The sequence below is a fragment of the Aythya ferina genome (assembly GCF_964211825.1).
Source record: "Aythya ferina genome assembly, chromosome: Z".
In the NCBI taxonomy this organism is placed as follows: Eukaryota; Metazoa; Chordata; class Aves; order Anseriformes; family Anatidae; genus Aythya; species Aythya ferina.
The window spans coordinates 2,341,851-2,359,941 of record NC_140299.1 but is presented as its reverse complement, the minus strand read 5'-3'; the positions used below and the strand labels follow the sequence as shown (position 1 = coordinate 2,359,941).

General features: G+C 54.2%; 1 protein-coding gene across 9 annotated transcripts in view; it reads left to right on the top strand.

The window, feature by feature from the left end:
* Positions 1-4,615, top strand: part of CTIF (cap binding complex dependent translation initiation factor) — a 122,144-nt gene extending 117,529 nt beyond the window's left edge. For all 9 annotated transcript variants that reach the window (XM_084505013.1, XM_084505014.1, XM_084505009.1 and 6 more), the window contains one exon: positions 664-4,615. In XM_084505013.1, coding sequence (XP_084361139.1) covers positions 664-879 — 216 coding nt within the window. In that variant the 3' untranslated portion in view covers positions 880-4,615. The remainder of the gene's footprint in view (positions 1-663) is intronic.
* Positions 4,616-18,091: the final 13,476 nt, after the last annotated feature.

Here is an 18,091-nt window from a genome sequence, read left to right as displayed (position 1 = left end):
TGGGGCTTACTCTGCTTGAAAAGCACTCGGAGAAGAGGTGCGACAGGTAGAACTGCAGAGCCAGGCGCTGTGCAGAGGGCAGGCAGGATTTGTTATGCATGCAGGAGAGCCCTGCTTAGTCAGATTAATGACTGGGAGTCACTGGCAGCTGTGAATCAGCGCATAAATGAGGGAGCAGGTAAGAGGCAGGGATACCACATCACAGCGCGCACTTTGTTTTGACAATAGCCTGATTTTTAGGTGGGATTTTTCAAAAGCGCCCGGTGCTGCCGCCTTTGAAGTCAGCGGGAGCTGAACCACTCACTCCTACGGCGAGCGCTTTCGAAATCCTCGCCCGTAGCGCGCGGCTCTGGGCAGCACCGGGGAGCTCACCAGCAGCAGCATCCCAGCATCTCCCAGCCTGGGGAAAGCTGGGGGAGTGTGAAACGTGGGTGAAAAAAAAAATAATAATAGCAGGCTGCATATTGCATATTTTTGGACAACAGCCCTACTTTGTAAATATTGCCTCGCTGCTGCTGGGGTCGGCTCGCGTCCCGCTGCCCTCCTGCCAGCATCTCATTTTCGGCGGTGCCGAGCAGCGATGCGGGAGGATCCCCCCCCGCCCCGAAACACAGCGGCAGCACAAGCTTTAACGTGCCGCCCGTGACCCCTCTGTCCCGACAGCTGCAGAGCACCGGCCGGCTGCTGGAGGAGCAGCTGCCCGAGATGATGACGGAGCTGCTGGCCATCGCCCGCGACAAGATGCTGTGCCCCTCCGAGTCCATGCTGACGCGGTCCCTCCTGCTGGAGGTCATCGAGCTGCACGCCAACAACTGGAACCCGCTGACGCCCACCATCACGCAGTACTACAACAAGACAATCCAAAAACTGACGGCCTGAGGGGCAGGGCAGGGAGGGGTGGGAAGGGGCGAGAAGGAGACATGCACCTTAGCGGGATCCGGCTCTCGCGGCCCGGCGAGCGCCTTTCTGATTTAAATACCTAAGCAGACAAACCCCAGCATGCTCGAGAATACGTTCGTGGGGTGGGGAGGGAGAAGCATGTTTCTTTTCAGCTGTGTCGCCAAGTGCCACCCCTCTTCCCTGCCGTGTTTTTGTTTTAGGGTTTCTTTTATGAAATCATTGCTCCAGCAGCAGCGCGTCCCGCCGGGTTATTGTTTGGCTTTAGAAAGAGGACGGCGAGTTGGAGGAGCGAGCCCGAGCGGGGGCTGGTATTGTTTTCACACCGTCCTCCCGGCTTGCCCTGGCCAACTGGCAGGAGACAGCACGCAGCAGATGTCCCGGGAGGACAAAGCGCGACACACACTACACCAGACGCTCATAATTGACGGCTTTTGTCAAGCGGAGCTTTCGTTATTTTCCCCCCCCCCCTCCTCTTGTCTTCGACTTTCTGCTCCCCCACCTCCCCTCCGTCTACTCGCCGCCCCTTCGGACGCCGGCCGGCGAGCAGGATGGCTTTCTTATTTGCACTGGGTTTTATTTTTTTTTTTGTTGTTCTTGGTCATTTGTATTTTATTCTATTCTATTTTATTTTATTTTATTGTGAACGGACAATTGCGATCAGCGCGGAGGCGCGGGGGCGACGCCTTCCTGCGAGCTCACTAATGGTTTACGTGAAGATGCTGAAGTAGGAGGAGGATTTTTTAAGGAGCCCAAAAGCCACCGTAGAAGTAACATAGCCACAGTCGTCTTGCCAGTAACCTCGCAGATTAACTGAAAAATGTGTGCCCTGAGCTGGGAGCTCCGAGAGACGCGGGGTGCTGCGGCTGCTTGCTCCGGCTGGTCAAGCCGCCGCATCCCCCATCCACTAAACTATAACCCATTTATTTTTTTTGTAATTTTTTTTTTTGTTTCCGTTGAAAGAGTGCTTTATTGTAATTACTGTCACGGTTGTAATAATACGTTTAAACCAGGCCCGTTGTAGTTGGGCCTAGCAATGTACAGGGCAACGGAGAAATGAAGACTTGATGTTCTTCTGGGGAAACCAGTAGAGAGAAGACAAGAAGTGCATGGCAAAAAAAAGGAGGGAAAAAAAAAAAGAAGAGGAAAACGATGAAAAGCCAAAAATACAGGTTTTGAGCCTGGCTTCTAACTGGCTGCATTTCCTATCCAGTATTTGTAGGTGTGCATTGTACAGGGGCAGCTGTGTGCCCTGGTTGGTGTAGGTGGTGCCGTGTCCCCGAGCGCAGGGGGACGTGTTCGAAGGGAGCAGGGTGAAGTGGGAGCAGGGGGACCCCGCTTTGCTGGGTGCTGGGGAGGTGGGAGAGAGGGGAGGTGGGAGATATGGGAGGTGGGAGAGATGGGGAGATGGGAGATAAGGGGAGAAGGGAGAGATGCGGAGAAGGGAGATATGGGGAGATGACGGTGGATTTGGGGAGGCGTTCGCCTGGCGGAGCTGGCAGTGCCCTGAGCGTGGATGGCAAGTGAATGTCAACCAGCAGACATCAGGACTCGGCGTTTCCTTATTCACTTCTCTGCTGATGATGATATCCACACGAAATCCCTGCCAGTGCTCGTTTTGGTGAGGTGGGAGAGGAGCAGAGGAGGCCCCGACCCCGCGCTGCCATCCCGATCTCGGGTGCCTTAGGGAGCTGCCGGCGAGGCCAGGAGGCTTCCCCATGCACATGTACAGGGGCCGAGCATCCTGGCCGTGTGGTGCAGCACAGCCTCAACTTCTCTTGAGTTGATCTACGGGGGCATTTTCTAATCCACACACGGAGCACGAGGAAAGGAGCTGGAAAGAGGAGCTTCAGCAGCCCGTGTCTGCACGGGCCGATGTGGGCTGGGGATGCAGGCCCGGCAGCCGTGTCAGCACTGCCAGAGAAGAGCAGAGAGGCCGGGAGGTGTTTGCACAAAGCTGGACTGCATCAGGATCATCGGTGTTGGACAGCAGGGCCGTGCCCTTGCTCTTGGCCTCCCCAGCCCCACGGGGAGCAGAGGTGTGAAGGTCGGCGTGAGCCCGGAGAGGCGCCGCCGGCAGCCCCGGCCAAGAGGCGTGTGGGGAGCCGGGGGGGAGCGAGGGCTGAAATTGAGCAAAGGGAGTGAAATTACCCGTGGTGAGGACAATTTGTCACGGGGCCTGTGGTGTCGTGACAGCCTCCGACGTGCGAGCTGCACGTGGTCAGTATAAATTAGGCCCCGCCGGTCGTTAGCGTTAATGAGGGAGCTGGGGAGGTGCTGCTGCTCCTTCAGGCTTTGGGGAGAAGGCTGGAGGAAAAGGTTTGTTGGTGGTTGTTTGTTTTTTTTTTTGAAGACCAGAAGAGCCTCCTCACACCCTGCTCCGCATCCCTTGGGGCCTGCTCTCTGAACAGCAGCAAAAGAAGAAAAAAAAAAATAAAATAAAAGCAGAAAAGCCCGGAGGAGCTTCAGCCCGAGGCTTTGCCCTCCGTTGCTGGGATTTCTCCCGTGGAAGAGCTTTCCTGTGAAACCTGTCCTTTTCAATGTCTGTCTCTGCCGTTAGGGTCCGTTCATCCAGCCACTCACCGCTTGGTAACTCGGTACGTCAATCGCTCTGTTGGTGCGTGAAAATCTTCATGTTGACCAAAAAAAGTATTTTTTTCCCCCGGAATTACCTGCTGCCGCTGGCATCCCTGCAGGCCCATGCTGGGAAGCCCATGGTTTTGGGAAGGGAAGGTGCCACCGGCGAGGCGATGCGGAGGGGTAAGGGCAGCAGTGCGTTTTGGGGGCAGAACACCCTCCTTTGGCCAAATCTGTGTCAGGCCAAACCTGGGGCTGGTGTTAAGGACGTGGTGATGCCCGGAGCCGCCGGCTCTGCTCCCCATGGAGCTCCCAGCACCCGGTCCCCTCCTTCCCAGCCAAATCATTGCCAAACTGGAGGCTTTGGCTGCCCACAAAGCGGGCTGCTTGGTTTCCCCACGAGGGATTTGACCCCCTCCTGTATGGAGAAGTCTCCTTCGTACGGAGGTGAAATGAGAATGGGGGAAAAAAGGCAAAGTAAGCGATTTGCCTGGTTCCCCTCTTCCCCCGAAGGAGATTAATTAGTATCTATTCTTGGCATGATTGATGGCTTTGAAGGAAAACTTGTCAGAATAACTCATGATTTATTTTCCTGCTTATTTTTATAACATCCCTCACTTGGAAGTCTCTCAAAATCTGAAATACGATTTTTATTTCCCCGCTGGGTATTTTATGGCTTTACACAAATTTTGCTCTTCTTGGTGTTAGCTGTTAGCCAGTCCCGGTGATACTTGCAGTATTTTTCAGGAGAAACGACTCTAAGGGTTGCAAAGTCCTGTTGATGGCCAACGGGGCTGTGGTGTCCTGCAGAACGTGGATTTAATGCTAGCAATTCATTTTTTAATGTATTTATTTGCATTTGAAAAAGCGACGTTTTTAATTTAATCATGTTTGTTAAACTAAGTGCTTAAAAAAAAAAAAAAAAGACAAAGGTTTTGGGGATTTTGGGGAGAATAAAGACTAGATCTTCATACTAGAGAAAACAAAAACTCATCGTTTTCAGCATTTCAGAGACTGTTAAAACAAGGGAGCTAATAACTCTTTGTGGCAATCCAGTCTTGTTTATAGAACATCCAAACCCACTGTATGCTATAAAACGCATCATCTGAGTAATAAATGTTTAAAGCTTGACGTTTCCCCATCTCTTTGTGGGTATGTGCAGTCAGTTTTGGTGGTCTGGGGGGACTTTTGCTTAGCTTGGAACAAAGGAAGGAGGGGGGAAAAAAAAAATTTGTGGTCTCTGCTTCGAAATGGAGCCCCCAGGTCTGATCCTGTGGCCCCATTTGGTGACTCGGCACCGCTCAGCACCAGGGGTGGGACCGACCCTGCAGTGCATCACGGCTCGGAGCAGACTGCCCTGGCTTTTACTCGATGCAACCTGCTAAGAAAAAAAAAAATAATAAAAAAAATATATATAAACCTGTGGTTTCTCTAAGCAGTCTCCCCTGGAAAACCCGTCTCAGCCTAGCCGGAGTCAATTAGAAAGGATTTTCAGCTAATTGAAATGCGTGTGTTCGCCCAGGAAGCCGCAGGTCACTCGAGGTGAGTGGTTTGTGTCTTCGGGCTCCCGGGCTACGGCCAGAAAATTGCAGGTGCTGCTGGGGGAGCCTGCTGCCTCTTGCGAAATGCCCTACGTGACCGTGCGTGTGCGCTCGCAGCTCGCCGTGCTGCAGAATAAATCGAGGAGTGGGTGGGAGGAGGTGGGTGCTGCCGTGGCCGGGGCTCGTCTCCTGTACCAGCACGTCTGCAGCAGCACAGCTAGCAAAAAAAAAAAAATATAGTCATTTAATCATTTTTGCTCTTGTTTTCCCATCCATGGGTGTAAAGTGATGTTGAGTTGAGCGTCCTCATGGGGAAGGTGATGCAAAGCCTGCTCGGCCCTTCTGCAGACTGGTCTGTGTTGGGTTTTTCGGAACAGGGGGAAGCAATGACTGGGTCCGTGCTCGCATCCCGACCAGCTCCAGGTCAGGGCAGCCAAGCCAAAAGCAGGGCCAGGCCCTGGGCCACCAGGATGTCCTCGGTGAGACACCAGCGTGCAGCAAACACGAGGCATGGGAGCAGACTGGTGGTCATTGCTGCGGGCCTGAAGCTTTCGAGACGCAGGAATATTTCTGCACATTCCTCGCAGCTGCCAAAAACCCAGGCAGCAGCAAATAAAGAAACCCCATGAATCAGAGCAAGTTCGCTTTGCTTAGCTAAAGCATGGCAAACCTGCAAATAACAGGGATGTTTTCCTCCTCCAGCAGCCCTGCTTCTAGTACTGAGTAATGAGTGGAGATTTTAAATGCTCGTGCTCGTGGCAAAATGGATAACAAAGATAAATCCCGTCTAAGTGACAAAGCGAGTTCACACGTAACATAATGGTGTTGCTGCCCTGTTTGTGAGCCGAAATGTAGCTTAAATGATTATTGCTTTGGCAAAAGTAAAAACAGGCCATTAGCTGGCAGGGTGGGACGACCGCGGTCGCTGCCTTTGTAATTAAACCCTTCTCCAGGGCTGTGTTTGCTAGCAGCTTGCTTCAGCTTTGGTGACAGAGCCGGAGCTGTGACCGGCATTTTTTGGGTCAGAATTGGGGTGCGTGGAGCTTTGGGAGCTGGTGGGGGGCACAGCAGCATCCCTGCTGTGGCTGGGCTCAAACCTGCTGAGCTTGGCCATGCCAGCCTTGTCTAAAAGCCTGCAGAAAATAGGGTTTTTCTGAGGGATTTGGACCAGCGCAGGCACCACGTCTGCATGTGTGGCCGTACATGTGTGTGGTGCCGACGCACCCACGCGCATGGGTGTGCAACCTCGCCTGGGGTGCGGGCACACAGAGCCCTGCAAAAGCCACCCTGATCGGTGGGGGGCAGTTTGGGGCAGCTTTCTGGTGGTTTGGGGCAATTTGGGCACAAGGAGTGTTTTTGCCATATATGAAGGACCACACTCTTAAGGTTTGGGTGCAACAAAAAGAACGAGGGTGCAACAATAACACACCCCACAGGGCTGAATGGCCCCTATACAATGATAACACACCCCACAGGGCTGTAAGGCCTCTTCCTTTTGGACCCAACGCTGTTGCTCACCTTTTTTTACAAAGATTTTTTATTTTTTTACAAAATTACAAAGCCTTCCATGGCTACCTAAATGTGCCTATGGAGCCAGGCTTCGTGTCTATCCCAGCCCATAGGACTTCTCCGAATTAATGCCTAGAGCTTAACTTCTGGAAAAATAATAATAATAATAATATCCCATCCCAGGGATGTGATTTAATGATTTAAACGTTTTTGGAGATGCAAATGGCTCCCGGAGAGCTGCCGTGGTTGTCCTTGCAGCTGAGCAGGAGCAGGGGGAGCCGGGTCCCGTTGGGTTGTGTGCTGAGCTGGTGCCTCGCAGAGCGCCGGGTGAGAGCCGCTCGCTCCTCAGCACCGCTCCCAGCCATGCCACAGCGCTCATGGGGAAAAAATGCACAGTCCCTCTCAAGAGAAAAGCCGAGATTTCCAAATTCCATTCTGTCCTAAACCGTCCGAGTTTTTCACCAAACAAAGCGCTTCGTTTCGATGTATGTTATGTTGCTGTAGCAATAACATTTAAACAAAGTGTTTTCGCTTTATTAGCACAGACCTTTTCAATAACTTCCCATCCAGCGTTCCCGGGAAATGTTTCTGCTCCGTGAAAGGGGTGCCGGGAGCACGGCCTGATCCTGGCCAGCACTCCCTGCCTCGGTAACATCCCCCAAATCCTCCCCTGCAGGAGGGCAGATCTCCCGCTGTCTGTCCATGCCCTACACGTCCCAGGGGTTACCCAAAATTAGTGGGAAGAGCACCCTGCCAGCTCAGAGTGCACTTTTGAAGTCACTTTTTTTGAGATTTGTAGGTTTTGAGCTCAAAAAGCGAGCCTGCAAGAGCCCCATTTCGGCACAGCTGAGGTTGGAGGAGAGGGGGCGGGGGGCAGAGAGGATTAAAGGTGTGTCGGGAGATGGGTTACAAAAACCTGTCTGCTGGTAATTACACGTGTTGGGTTATGAAAAACTGGTTTGAGGGCAAATGCTCTAAAATATTGCTCTGGGGAGAGAAAGACAGTGCAGGTTGTGAAACACAGCTCGCGTATTGTTTTACAGCTAAGGTAACTGCTGTCCCCAGGGCTGTGTTTTACAGCGGCTGCAAGAAATCAAACCCCGGCTCGCAGGCCTGGGCTGCAGTTCTTGTGGGGCAGAAGCATGCAGCATGCTTGGTACCATTGGAAAATCAGGTTTGGGGATGGTTTCCTGAGATAGATGCAGTCTTATTTTTGGGGGAATGGGAAAAACCTTTGGGAGACCTCACGGGCTAATCCTAAGTAACGCTGAGGTTTGACTTTTCAGCCCCATTTACCCGTTTATTCCCCATTTGCTCCCTGTCCTAAAAAAAAAAACAAGCTTCTCTTTGCTCTCCCCCGTGTTTCCAACCAGCAGGAGCCTGTCCCCTCCCAGCTCCGTGCTGCCACATTTGGCCACCACGGCTCCTGACGTCCCTTTCCCCAAACGAGGACATCCTGGGGACCACGAGCTGCCCTGTGCCAGTCCCCACACCCATGCTCTTTTTGGGGCACAAACAACCATCCCTGGTCCCCATATTTCTGATTCAGCACCCTGCACAAGAGTTTTCTCTCATTTTAATGCTTGCTGCTGGTGCAAACACCGTGCCTGTCTGCGTGCTGGGTCTGCGTCCCCTCCTCTCCACCTATTTGTCCCCACGGTGCTGGACCAAATGGAGCAAGGAAAAAAAAAAATAAAAGAAAGAAGAAAATAAAATAAAAACAGGGAGCCTGGGTGAAGGCACATCTGACTGAGGTGTCTCCTGGACAGGGTGGCCCTGCTGGACACCACGAGAAGGAGATGCTCCTGGGGGTGTCCGGGATGCTCACTGTGCCCTCCGGGTGCCCTGCCTGGTGGTGGGTTTTTGGGGACAGCCCCAGGACTGTCTGTCCTGCACGGCGCCTGCTTTCTGGTGGGAACCGCCGGGACAGAATTAGAAGTAGGCTGAACTTTATCTACAACGTGAACTGAGTCTGAACCCGGCCCTGTTTTGCTTTGGTTCCTCCAAGGTCACAGGAGTTCATGGGGAGAGAGGCAAGGGGGGGCACTGGATTTTTTTTTTTTAACTTCTTTCTGTGCGTTTGCTGGGGTTGGCCAGCCTCATCTGCAGGGAAATGCTGGAGGGCCATGGGAGAAGCTCTCCTCGCAGCGTTTCCATCCAGTGGCACTCGACCAGACCTCAGAGCCCTGCAGAGAGCAGCCCTGCAGCACCTCAGCCACGCATCTCCCTGGCCCCCTTCTTTCTTTCAATGCACAAAAGACAAGCAGCCCACCTCCTTGTGCCTTCAGATCCAAAATAAACCTGATACAATGAGTGCTGATGTGCCACATCTGTGGATCCACCTCCAGACCAGCCTGGGATGGTGATGGGGTGGCTCAAACAAGCTTTTATTTCACACTGGATATTTACTCTGGGGCTTCCCAGCTCTTCCCCATCCTTCCTCAAGCTCTGCCTGCATCCGGCCCAGCCCAGGGAGGCCAAAGGGGAAAGCGGAGAGGTTTTGGTGTTGTTTTGGTGGGTAGCACACCGTGCAGTGCCCAAGTACCTGGTGCTGCAGGCGGGGGTTTCCCTGCCAGCCCTGTCGGAGGGCTGGCCGGTGAGACATTGCCCCCGGTGCAATGGGAGAGCTCCCAGCACCTCCCACCCAGCCCATCTTCTCTGCTGGGAACGGACGTGAGGCTTCACCGCCTGGCTGTTTCACCTCCTCGATTACTCAAGAGTTATTAGAAACCTTAGCAAAGCGCTCTAATTTTAACAAAGAGGCCTCCCGGATCACTGACAAATTTAGGGAATGCACGGGGCAGACTCATTTCCTGGAATGGGAGCTACTGGAGAAAAAGTCCCTCTCGGCTGGCTCCTAACTATGACACATTTGATAGCCATTCAAGGACTACTGGGAATCGTGTCATTTGTCTCCGTGAGGCTTCAGACAGAGTTTCATCATCAAGTCTGACTGCTGCGTGAAACAAAAACCGCCAGCACCCACTAGCAGCAGCAAAACCTCTTCCATTTTCGTAGAGGGTGTCGTGAGGGTTATTTCTTTTTCCTGATCCATCAGGGCAGCAGGACTCAGTGTTTTATGCAGAGGCTGCGGTGCCCTCATCCCCCCAGCGCCCTGTCTCTGCCCCTCGAGGGGTGGTGGCACAACCCCGCGGCGTGCCCCAAGCCGCCGGCACCGTTATCAATGAACTTTGGCTCCTTGAACCGTGGAAAACCCGCGGTGCCAGGGCGATAGGTGCCGGCGCCCCGCGGATCGGAGTGCCCCGGGGGATTTGCTGGGAGTCCCATGACGCTGCTGGAAGGGAGCCCAGACGGCCGGGCACCGCCGCAGGGCGCTCAGCCGGGGTCTCCGGAGGACAGCCGGTGGCCTCTGTCCCCTGCTGCCACCCTCTGCGTGACAAACCCCAGCCCCACGTCAGCCCGGGGGCTCACCGGGGGAGCAATTTGCAGCTTTGCTGTGTGGGATTTGCTGGTGCATGGGGTGAGGTTGGGTTTGTCCCCGCAGTGCCACGGTGCGCACCCCATCCCCTGCACCTCGCCGTGCCACCCACGGGCGGCCACCTCGCCCCGCAGCCTCGGGGTGGTTTGGGACAGGTCCCTCGCTCCCTTTCCAGCCCTGACCCACTTTCTCGTGCTGCTCCCCCTCCCAGGAGCTGCAGCTCTCGGGCTTTGCCCAGCGGGGTCATCCCAGGTCCTCGTGTCCCTCGCTGCTTTGTTTCGCCTGCGAGGTGCTGGGTGGGATCGCGGCGCTGCTTTGTGCGCAGGCTGGGAGCCCCCAGGGAGCCCTGCTCCATTTCGGGCCACCCAGCCCCGCTCCTGGGACATGCATTTCCACCCCAATTCCTCCTGGAAGCAGATAAGGCAGAGAAAGGAGATAAGATAACATCTGCCCCCCCCCCCAGCAGGGCCAGAAGCCCCCGTGCAGAGGTGGAGGGGGATTGTGGTGTGGGGTCAGTACAGCCACCCGCATCCCACAGGGAATCCCCGCCTGCATCCTACTGCTCACCCAGATCCTCCTTTCCCTTCTACCAGGGAAATCCAGGATTGATTTGCCTGTTTTTTGGTGGCTGAGGGGCCCATACCCAGATCCTGCCTGTGCTGTGAGCAGAGCTGGGTGCAGGAAAGGTCCCGGAGCAGTGGCTGGTCTGGAAATGGGGCTGCGGAGCTGCCAAGGGTTTGTGCCAAAGGTCATTTTATGGGATAAAAGCAAGCAGCACACCCTGGCCTTAGTGGTGGGCAGGGGATATGGCAGCGGGCTGGAAACAGCTGGATTTGGGGTCACTGACATAGATGATGCCACCAAAAATGCTAGTGAAGCTGTGGTTAAATGTACTTCAACACATTTCAAATGGCACAAATGAAAATCCACAGGGGAGGAAATGGAGCTCTGACAGAAACCCAGGCAGAGATCTCCACTGAAGATGCACCTTTCAAGCAGAAAAAAAAATAATAATAATAAATAAATAAATAAAGTTCCAAAATCCCTTTTCGCCCTCAAAACATTTTTAGCAGGCATGCAATGAGCTGCTGTGCCACAAAGATCCCAGGGCTCCCCACGGTCCTGTGGCTGCTCGCCCTCAGCACAACCACCCCTACCTCTGCAACGCCTCGCAGGGCTGGCTGATAGCTGGGCAACAGCTGCTGTGCCCTGTAACAGTGATTCTGCAGTAATAATGGGAATTAAAAATGTATTGAATAGCATTGACCCCCATAAGCGATACGCAATAAACGACAGATAATGATTTAGTAATAAAGGTGGTGGTGGACTAGTAATAGAGGAAGTCTGGAAGACAATTTCTAAAGTGCTCAGAAAATTAAAAGATATCCCAGAGTTTGAAGGACCTGGGGTTGTTTAGTCTAGAGAAGAAAAAAAAAAAAAACAGAGAGGGAACGTAGTAAATCCTAAAATATAGCCACCAAGAGAAAGGAAATAAACCCTTCATAATCACAAAGGAAGGACCACGAAGTCAGAGGCTTAGACTGCAGGAAGGAAGATGCAGCCTGGGTGACAGAGGGCAGCTTGCCAGTGCAGGGGATAAGGCTTGGAAAAATTGCCTGAAAGAAAAAAAAAAAAAAAAAAAAAGAATAGTTTCACATGAGATTTTCAAGAAGAGGTTGGAAAAATGCCTGTCACCGAGGGTTTAAAGACAGCCGAATTGCCCTTCGGTTTAGGGGTGGACTTGCTGATTTTTGGTGCTCTCTTCCAATCCCATTTTCTAGTGTTGGCTCGTTTTTCTTCCTTCGCTGGGTTGAATTTTGGATTTTGAGGACATTTTCCTCCCTTGCCTGCATGCCCACCGCCCCGCAGGGCAGAGCCCTGCTCCGGCAGCAAGGCCAGCAGGGCTCCGAAGGACACAGACAGCGGGCAAAAACACAGGATGGAGATTACTAACTAAAAAAAAAGGGGGATTTTACAGACATTATTCCGGCTAGATGACGTCCATGCAGAACAGATGGGAGCCGGGTTCCTACCACGTCTGCCACAGAGACGTGCGCAGGAGCGACCCTGGAGGACGAGGAATTGTTTTTGTGAGTGCTCCATGCCCGCCGATAGCGCGGGCTCTGGCGTTCCTGCCGCAGATAAAGACCAGTATAAGTGAGATAAATCCCGTCTAAACCCTTTTCATGTTCCTCAGGCTTGCGCTCCAAGGACAGAGGAGATGACAGCGAGACGGTGAGGAGGAAGGAGCCTTGGTGTGCAGACAGCTCCTTGCGTTTGGGAGCTCTGCACGGAGGAGGCGCGCGGCACGGAGAAACCCCACAAACAGAGCCGGGTCTGGAGAGCCTCAGCTTGGGAAGGTCTCAAAAATGAATGAGGTTTTAAGGAGGGGCTACGAGACGAGGGTGAGCAGGGAGCGGTTTGGAGGAATTTTAATTAACATCAGCATTCGCAGTGTTATTTAATAAGGTCCAAAAACATCTGAGAACAATGAAAGCTGAAACCAGCATCCCACATTTCACGGAGCGGGGGCTAGGGGAGAGGGATTGGCTTCCCCAGGGGGAAGAGGGCACCTAAGGAGTGGAAAGAAGAGCTCGGAGCAGGGACGTGTTCTGGGAGATCGTCAGGTCAGGGGTGGAGGAAGGACCCCAGCATCCCATGCTGGGAGATGCCCCACGCGTGCTGTGGGTCCTGCACCAGCTCCGGGGGCTGTGCATGGTGCAGGGCTGTGTGAGGAGGCATTTGGGGAGGTGGGACACCAGCAGTATCAGAAACCCCAGCCCTTTTGGGACCCAGACATCCCCTTGGAGGCACACCAGCTGCTTCCAGGGTCTGCTGCAGCGTGGCTGGAGCCACGGGACCCCACCAGCCTCCCTCCAGCAGCTGCACACCCCAGCACCCTGGTGCACATTTGGCCACACCAGAAGGGTCAGCAGGGACCGGAGCAGGTTTCTGCAGCCCGAATAACACCGACCAGGAGTGCGGGAGGGAAGGGCCACGCAGCGCGCCAGCCTCGTCTGCCGAGGCGCTCCCCGTGCCTGGGCTTGTCGATGGGGCTGTTCAGAGCGATGACATAATTACAGTTTCAATCACAGATTAATAAGAAGTGGTTTTCAGCGAACTCGGAGGCATGCCTGAACTGGAAGGGCATTTCTCCTCCCCGCCGCGTGGAGCCCAGGGTGCTGTGCCCTCCTTGAGCCTCCCGGCGTGGAGGTCTCACCGGCCAGCAGCGGGGCACTCAGGTGCCTCCTGAAGGCATCCTTCCCGTGGCTGTTATCCCTCGGGAATCCAGGCACTTTCATCTCCTGCCTGCTGCCTGGTGGACGAGCTTTTACATAGCCCCAGGCTTGTGAAGCCTGGGGTTGTCCCTCAGCTACCCGGCACATCCAAAAGCCCTCATCAGGAGTCCCAGAGTCCAACCCAACTATTAAAAAAACAATAATAAATCACCCAGGCTGACTGAAACATCAGGATAGCTCCTAAAAACCTTTCCATCCCTTGGCCGTCCAGCCTCTGGGTCTTTGGCCTGCTCACAGCTCATGTTTTCACATTTCTCCTACAGCCAAGGGACTGGATATGTCTGTGTGCTTTCAGTGATGGTGAGGAGCATCCGTGAGCTTTGGGGGGCACCCAGGGGTGCCAGGCAGAGCCCCTGGGTAGGAACAGTGATATGAGCTTGGAAAAGTAGCCGGGACTTTGGGGCAGAAGCATACGAGAGAGATTTGCTGTTCCCTGTGGTTTGCTGCTCTTGCTGCTGACCATCTCCACTCTCGGTCCCATTTTAGACATTCCTTGAATTCTGCCTTACCACAGTGCTGTGCCCCCGATTGCTTCAGCTGAGGTTATTTTACCAGACTGTCCATCCCTATCGGAAGGAGGAGGGTGTGCTTTAACCCCTCTGAACACCAAAATTGCCCTGTCCCTGTCCTCCTGGCGTTCCCCAAGCCGTGAGCAGGTCTGTATCTGGAGATCGGTTTCCTGTAACAAAGCAGGTCCCTATCTGGAGATCTGCAACAAGAATATGCCCCAGGTGAGAAATTTGCCTCCTGAACTCAGCCTGACCTCCCAGAACTGAAGGCTTCGGATGGGGAGCACCGGGGCTGACTGTGCAGAGCACCCATCCACGCCTGGAGCCACGCTGCCGGGCATCGCGACGCCTCCTTGCAAACACCTCGGCAGCCCCAAGAAGCACTGAGCTCGTGGGATGCCCCAAAAAACGGTGCCTCCCACCAGCCTGTGCTCAGCCCCATCTCCCAGAAAGGGCCTGAAGGGTTAAAGTAACAAGGAGAGTTTTACGAGTCCAGGCTCCAGATGTTCCAGCCGGGAAGATGAAAGCAGCCCGCCCTGCCTGGGTGGGGGGCACGGAGCCCCCACGGCCCCCGCAGCACCCTGTGGGGCCGTCCCTGGGCAGTGTCCCCAGCCCTGCTCGTCCTGGCCCTGGCACGAGGAGCAGGTCGGGGACCCCACAGCAGCCCGTGGGTGCCCAGCTCTTCCCCCCACATCGGTTTTTAAAAGCAGAGAGCTCTCCGACCGTGACATTCATCTCAGCTTCCCCGTGGCGTGCCGGGCAGGAAAATCAAACCACAGAGCCCACGCTTGTAGGGGAAGGGGTAAGCAGCACATCCAGTGTGGGGTGTCCCCAGAAGCTGGGGTTTCCTGCACCAAACCTTTGCGCCCTTAATTCTGCAGACGTGATGCCCAGCGACCAGCTGAACACAGCCCCCGGCCACCTCTGCTTTGTGCAAAACAGATGCTTTTGGGGCTGGAAGGGGATTTTTCCCCCATGTTGAGCACGTTCAGATCGTGCTCTCAGCTGGCAAGCTGCAGGGAAGGGCAGGGGCACCCCCAGGTCTGCGGTGTCCCAGCTCCAGTTATCAGAGTACCGTAGGTGTTTTCCACAGGACAGAGCACGCACATGTAAATACACCCAGAGTAATGCCAGCCTTAAATATTGCCTCTCCAGCGAAATTAATAGTTAGTCGCTTAGCCGTATATGGGATTTTTTCCCCTTTTTCTCCCGTGCACGGTAACCTAGTAACCAGCAGCACCCGCACAGTCGGTGTCTGTCTTACACTGGTGTGCTCCCGTCTGGTACCGGGGAGCACTGCCAACAGCTCTCCCCCACCAAAGCCAACGAGACCAGCCAGGTTTTGTTCTCAGGGCTGGTTCGGGTCTTCCCCCTCCACCCAGCTTTCTGCTTTTCTCCCTAAGCACAAACTGAATTCCCCCTCGGATTCCCACCTCGCTTTCGGGCCTGATTAACGCCGTGGCAGGGCTGGGGAGTTACTCAGCGTGCTGACAGACAGGCTGACGTCTGAGCTGGAGCCTCTCACCTCTCCGAAACCAGATCTGGAAAAGGGGATGGTCTGGTTCACTGCTGGCAGACCTTTGGCAGGTCACGGTGCTGGTCCAGTCAGCACGAGGAGGAGGAAAACATCCCGGGGTTTTCCCCCAGAGCTGATGTCAGGGACCTCGGCTGGTAAACGTGACACGGTGGTGACTTCCCTGCCAACCACAAGAACTGCCTGAGCCTCCCAAGCGTTTTGGTTTTTGTTTTGTTTCGTCTGTGAGCCACCCAAAAAGTTACACTGTGACTCGGTGGAGTGCCCAGGGATGTCCCCAGGCTCTGCTGCACCAAGGCACAGGAGCCCTGCTGCAGGACCAGGGGGACAGACCCCTCTCCATGGGCTGGGGCCCGATCCTGGCCTTGCTGTCATCCCCACATCACCTGGGACAAAGTAATTCCCTCTGCAATGCCTGGCCCCAAAAGGCTCAGGTCTGCTCACCTCGTGGACCCGCATGCAGCCTGCAAGATGAAAGCCTGCAGATGCCTGGGGGTGGGTGGGAAACGGGATCAATGCTGAGCATCACCCAAGTGAGGCAGGGATCACGGCTCTGCCCCATGGAAAGCCATTTGCTCCGATGATCACAAGCTGGTGGGGGCTCACCTCTGCCCCTTGCAGTGCATCGGACATTGTAGACGCTATCTTTTATCAGCAGCAGGGAGTTTGAGCATATTTTATGTATGATTTATCACCAAAAAGTGACACGGTTTGACCCTCCTTTATTGCACTCTTCAATTACCGCTCAGCAATGCTGGAAAAAAAAAAAAGGCCCGACCGTGCTGTAATTTACTGTGTTGCAGTATGTCATTACAAGATTTAGTGCTGATTACGCTGGAGCCGTGGTACAAAGCAAGACTGCAGTTAACTGGAACAGACCCATTTCAGACATCCCGAATTTCCAGAGCAACCCTTTTGCAGGGAGGGGAGAAGGGAGACCAGGACTTGAAATCAGGACTTGAGACTGTCTCAGCCAGCTCATGTCTGAGCCTCTTAGGCGAATGAGCTTTGGGTAAGGTGATTTCTGAGGAGGCAAGAGTGGGAACGGCAGCTAAGCCGTGCAGAGCACGATGATACAAGAGGTCCTGGGGCCACCACTGCTTTGCTGGAAGGTGGCTGTGGATGTCCACGGTGCTGGGGGGGCTCAAACCCAGGGGATGTGCCGTGGGAAGGAGCAGGCACGGAGCAAGGACATCATATTGCTGAGCTACCAAGAGGCTGGACATCTGCCTCTCCTTTTGGGAAGGAGCCGGCTCTGCCCTTGCCCACAGCTCCTCCATCCAAGGGCAGGTCGGGGCTGTGGTTCTGCTCCTTAATCCGGGCATTACTGGGTCATCCAAATTTGACCAGATCAAGAGCAGCCACATCGCTGCATTTCGGACAAATTGCCTCCAGCACTCGGGCTCTGTGTGAGCGCGTGTGTGTCAGCCTGGCACGGCCCCAGCCGCAGGGGCACGGGCACAAAGCAGGCGGAGAAGCCTCCAGCCACAGCTCATGGCACCAGCAGAGGCAAATCGGACCTTGCTTGATGTGGCTGCAGCCTTCCTGAGCCCTACAGACGGATTTACAGCACCAGCAAACCCCAGCCAAGGGGAAATTCTTCCTCGCCTTAACTCCCCTTCTCTATTTTACCCTTCAGACTGCTTCCCACCCCAGCACCCCCTGCATCTACCAGCCCTAGAGCTGAGCAAGCTCTGGGTGAACGGGAACACAGACGAGCTGGTGCTCAGCATCCTTCTGTCATGTTCTTTTTTTCCTTTTTTTTTTTTTTTTTTCCTGTCTTCTTCATTTTTTCTTGCATTGAAAGAGGGCTAAAATTAGCTCAGCAGGAGGTGAAGTCTGGAACATTTTAGCTAAAGCTGCAGCTTTGAAAAGTATTGAAAAGTATTGAAAAGCCATAGTTTTGCTTTTTCCCAGCCTTCTTACTGCAAACAGTGCTGCCTGGTCTTTTATTTTGACAGACAAACCCAAGCAAAGACCCCAATAAAAAATAAAGTGCTCCGTGAGGCGCTTTAGCTCACTCTCCAGCCCAGCGCCGTAGCATTCAAGCCACATCCATCCAGCCCCAGGTCCAGCCAGCTCAGCAACGTGTCTGCAGCCAAGGCCAGAGGCAGCCTCACAGGACAAGGGGTAGCATGGGGTGTGCAGAGGATTTCCCAGCCCCAGCAGCCCCTCGCTGCTCCTGGAGAGCAGTGCCACAGCCCGCCAGTGCTGCACCCATGGGGGCGCCTCCACAGGCAGCCTCTGGGCTCTGTTGGGTCATTTTATCCCTTTGCATTAAATACTTTGGAAAGCTGCTGTGAGTTGTGCTCATTTTGGGGTACAGTCCTCCCGTTCTCCTTCACACAGCTCCCAGGAGGAGCTACAGTTTGTATCCCCTGTTTCTCGCAAGTGAGAGTCCTGAGAAACAGCGTGGTTAAGTGACGTGTTCACATCTCGCTGCCCGATGAGCAAGGGCATGAACACGATGAGCTTCTAGGCTCTAACCTCCAGGATATGCTGAACCTCACGCAAAGAAGTAAAAACATCAGCAAAACAGCCCTTAAACGCAGAGTCCTGCGGTGTGCCCACACGGCTCGGTGCTACCTTGGTATCACAAACCAGGGACAAAACCCTCTCAGCTCCTCGGGGTGAAGACCATGTCCAGCTGCCAGCACAGCAGGGAGACTTGGAGGGAGGAAAAAAATAAAATAAAAAAAAAATGAGCCCAATATTCCTTAGCCTGATGGCTCCTGGGCTTGGACAAATCCTCCCAGGGCCCCTGCACAGCCCTGCTGCTGCTGGTA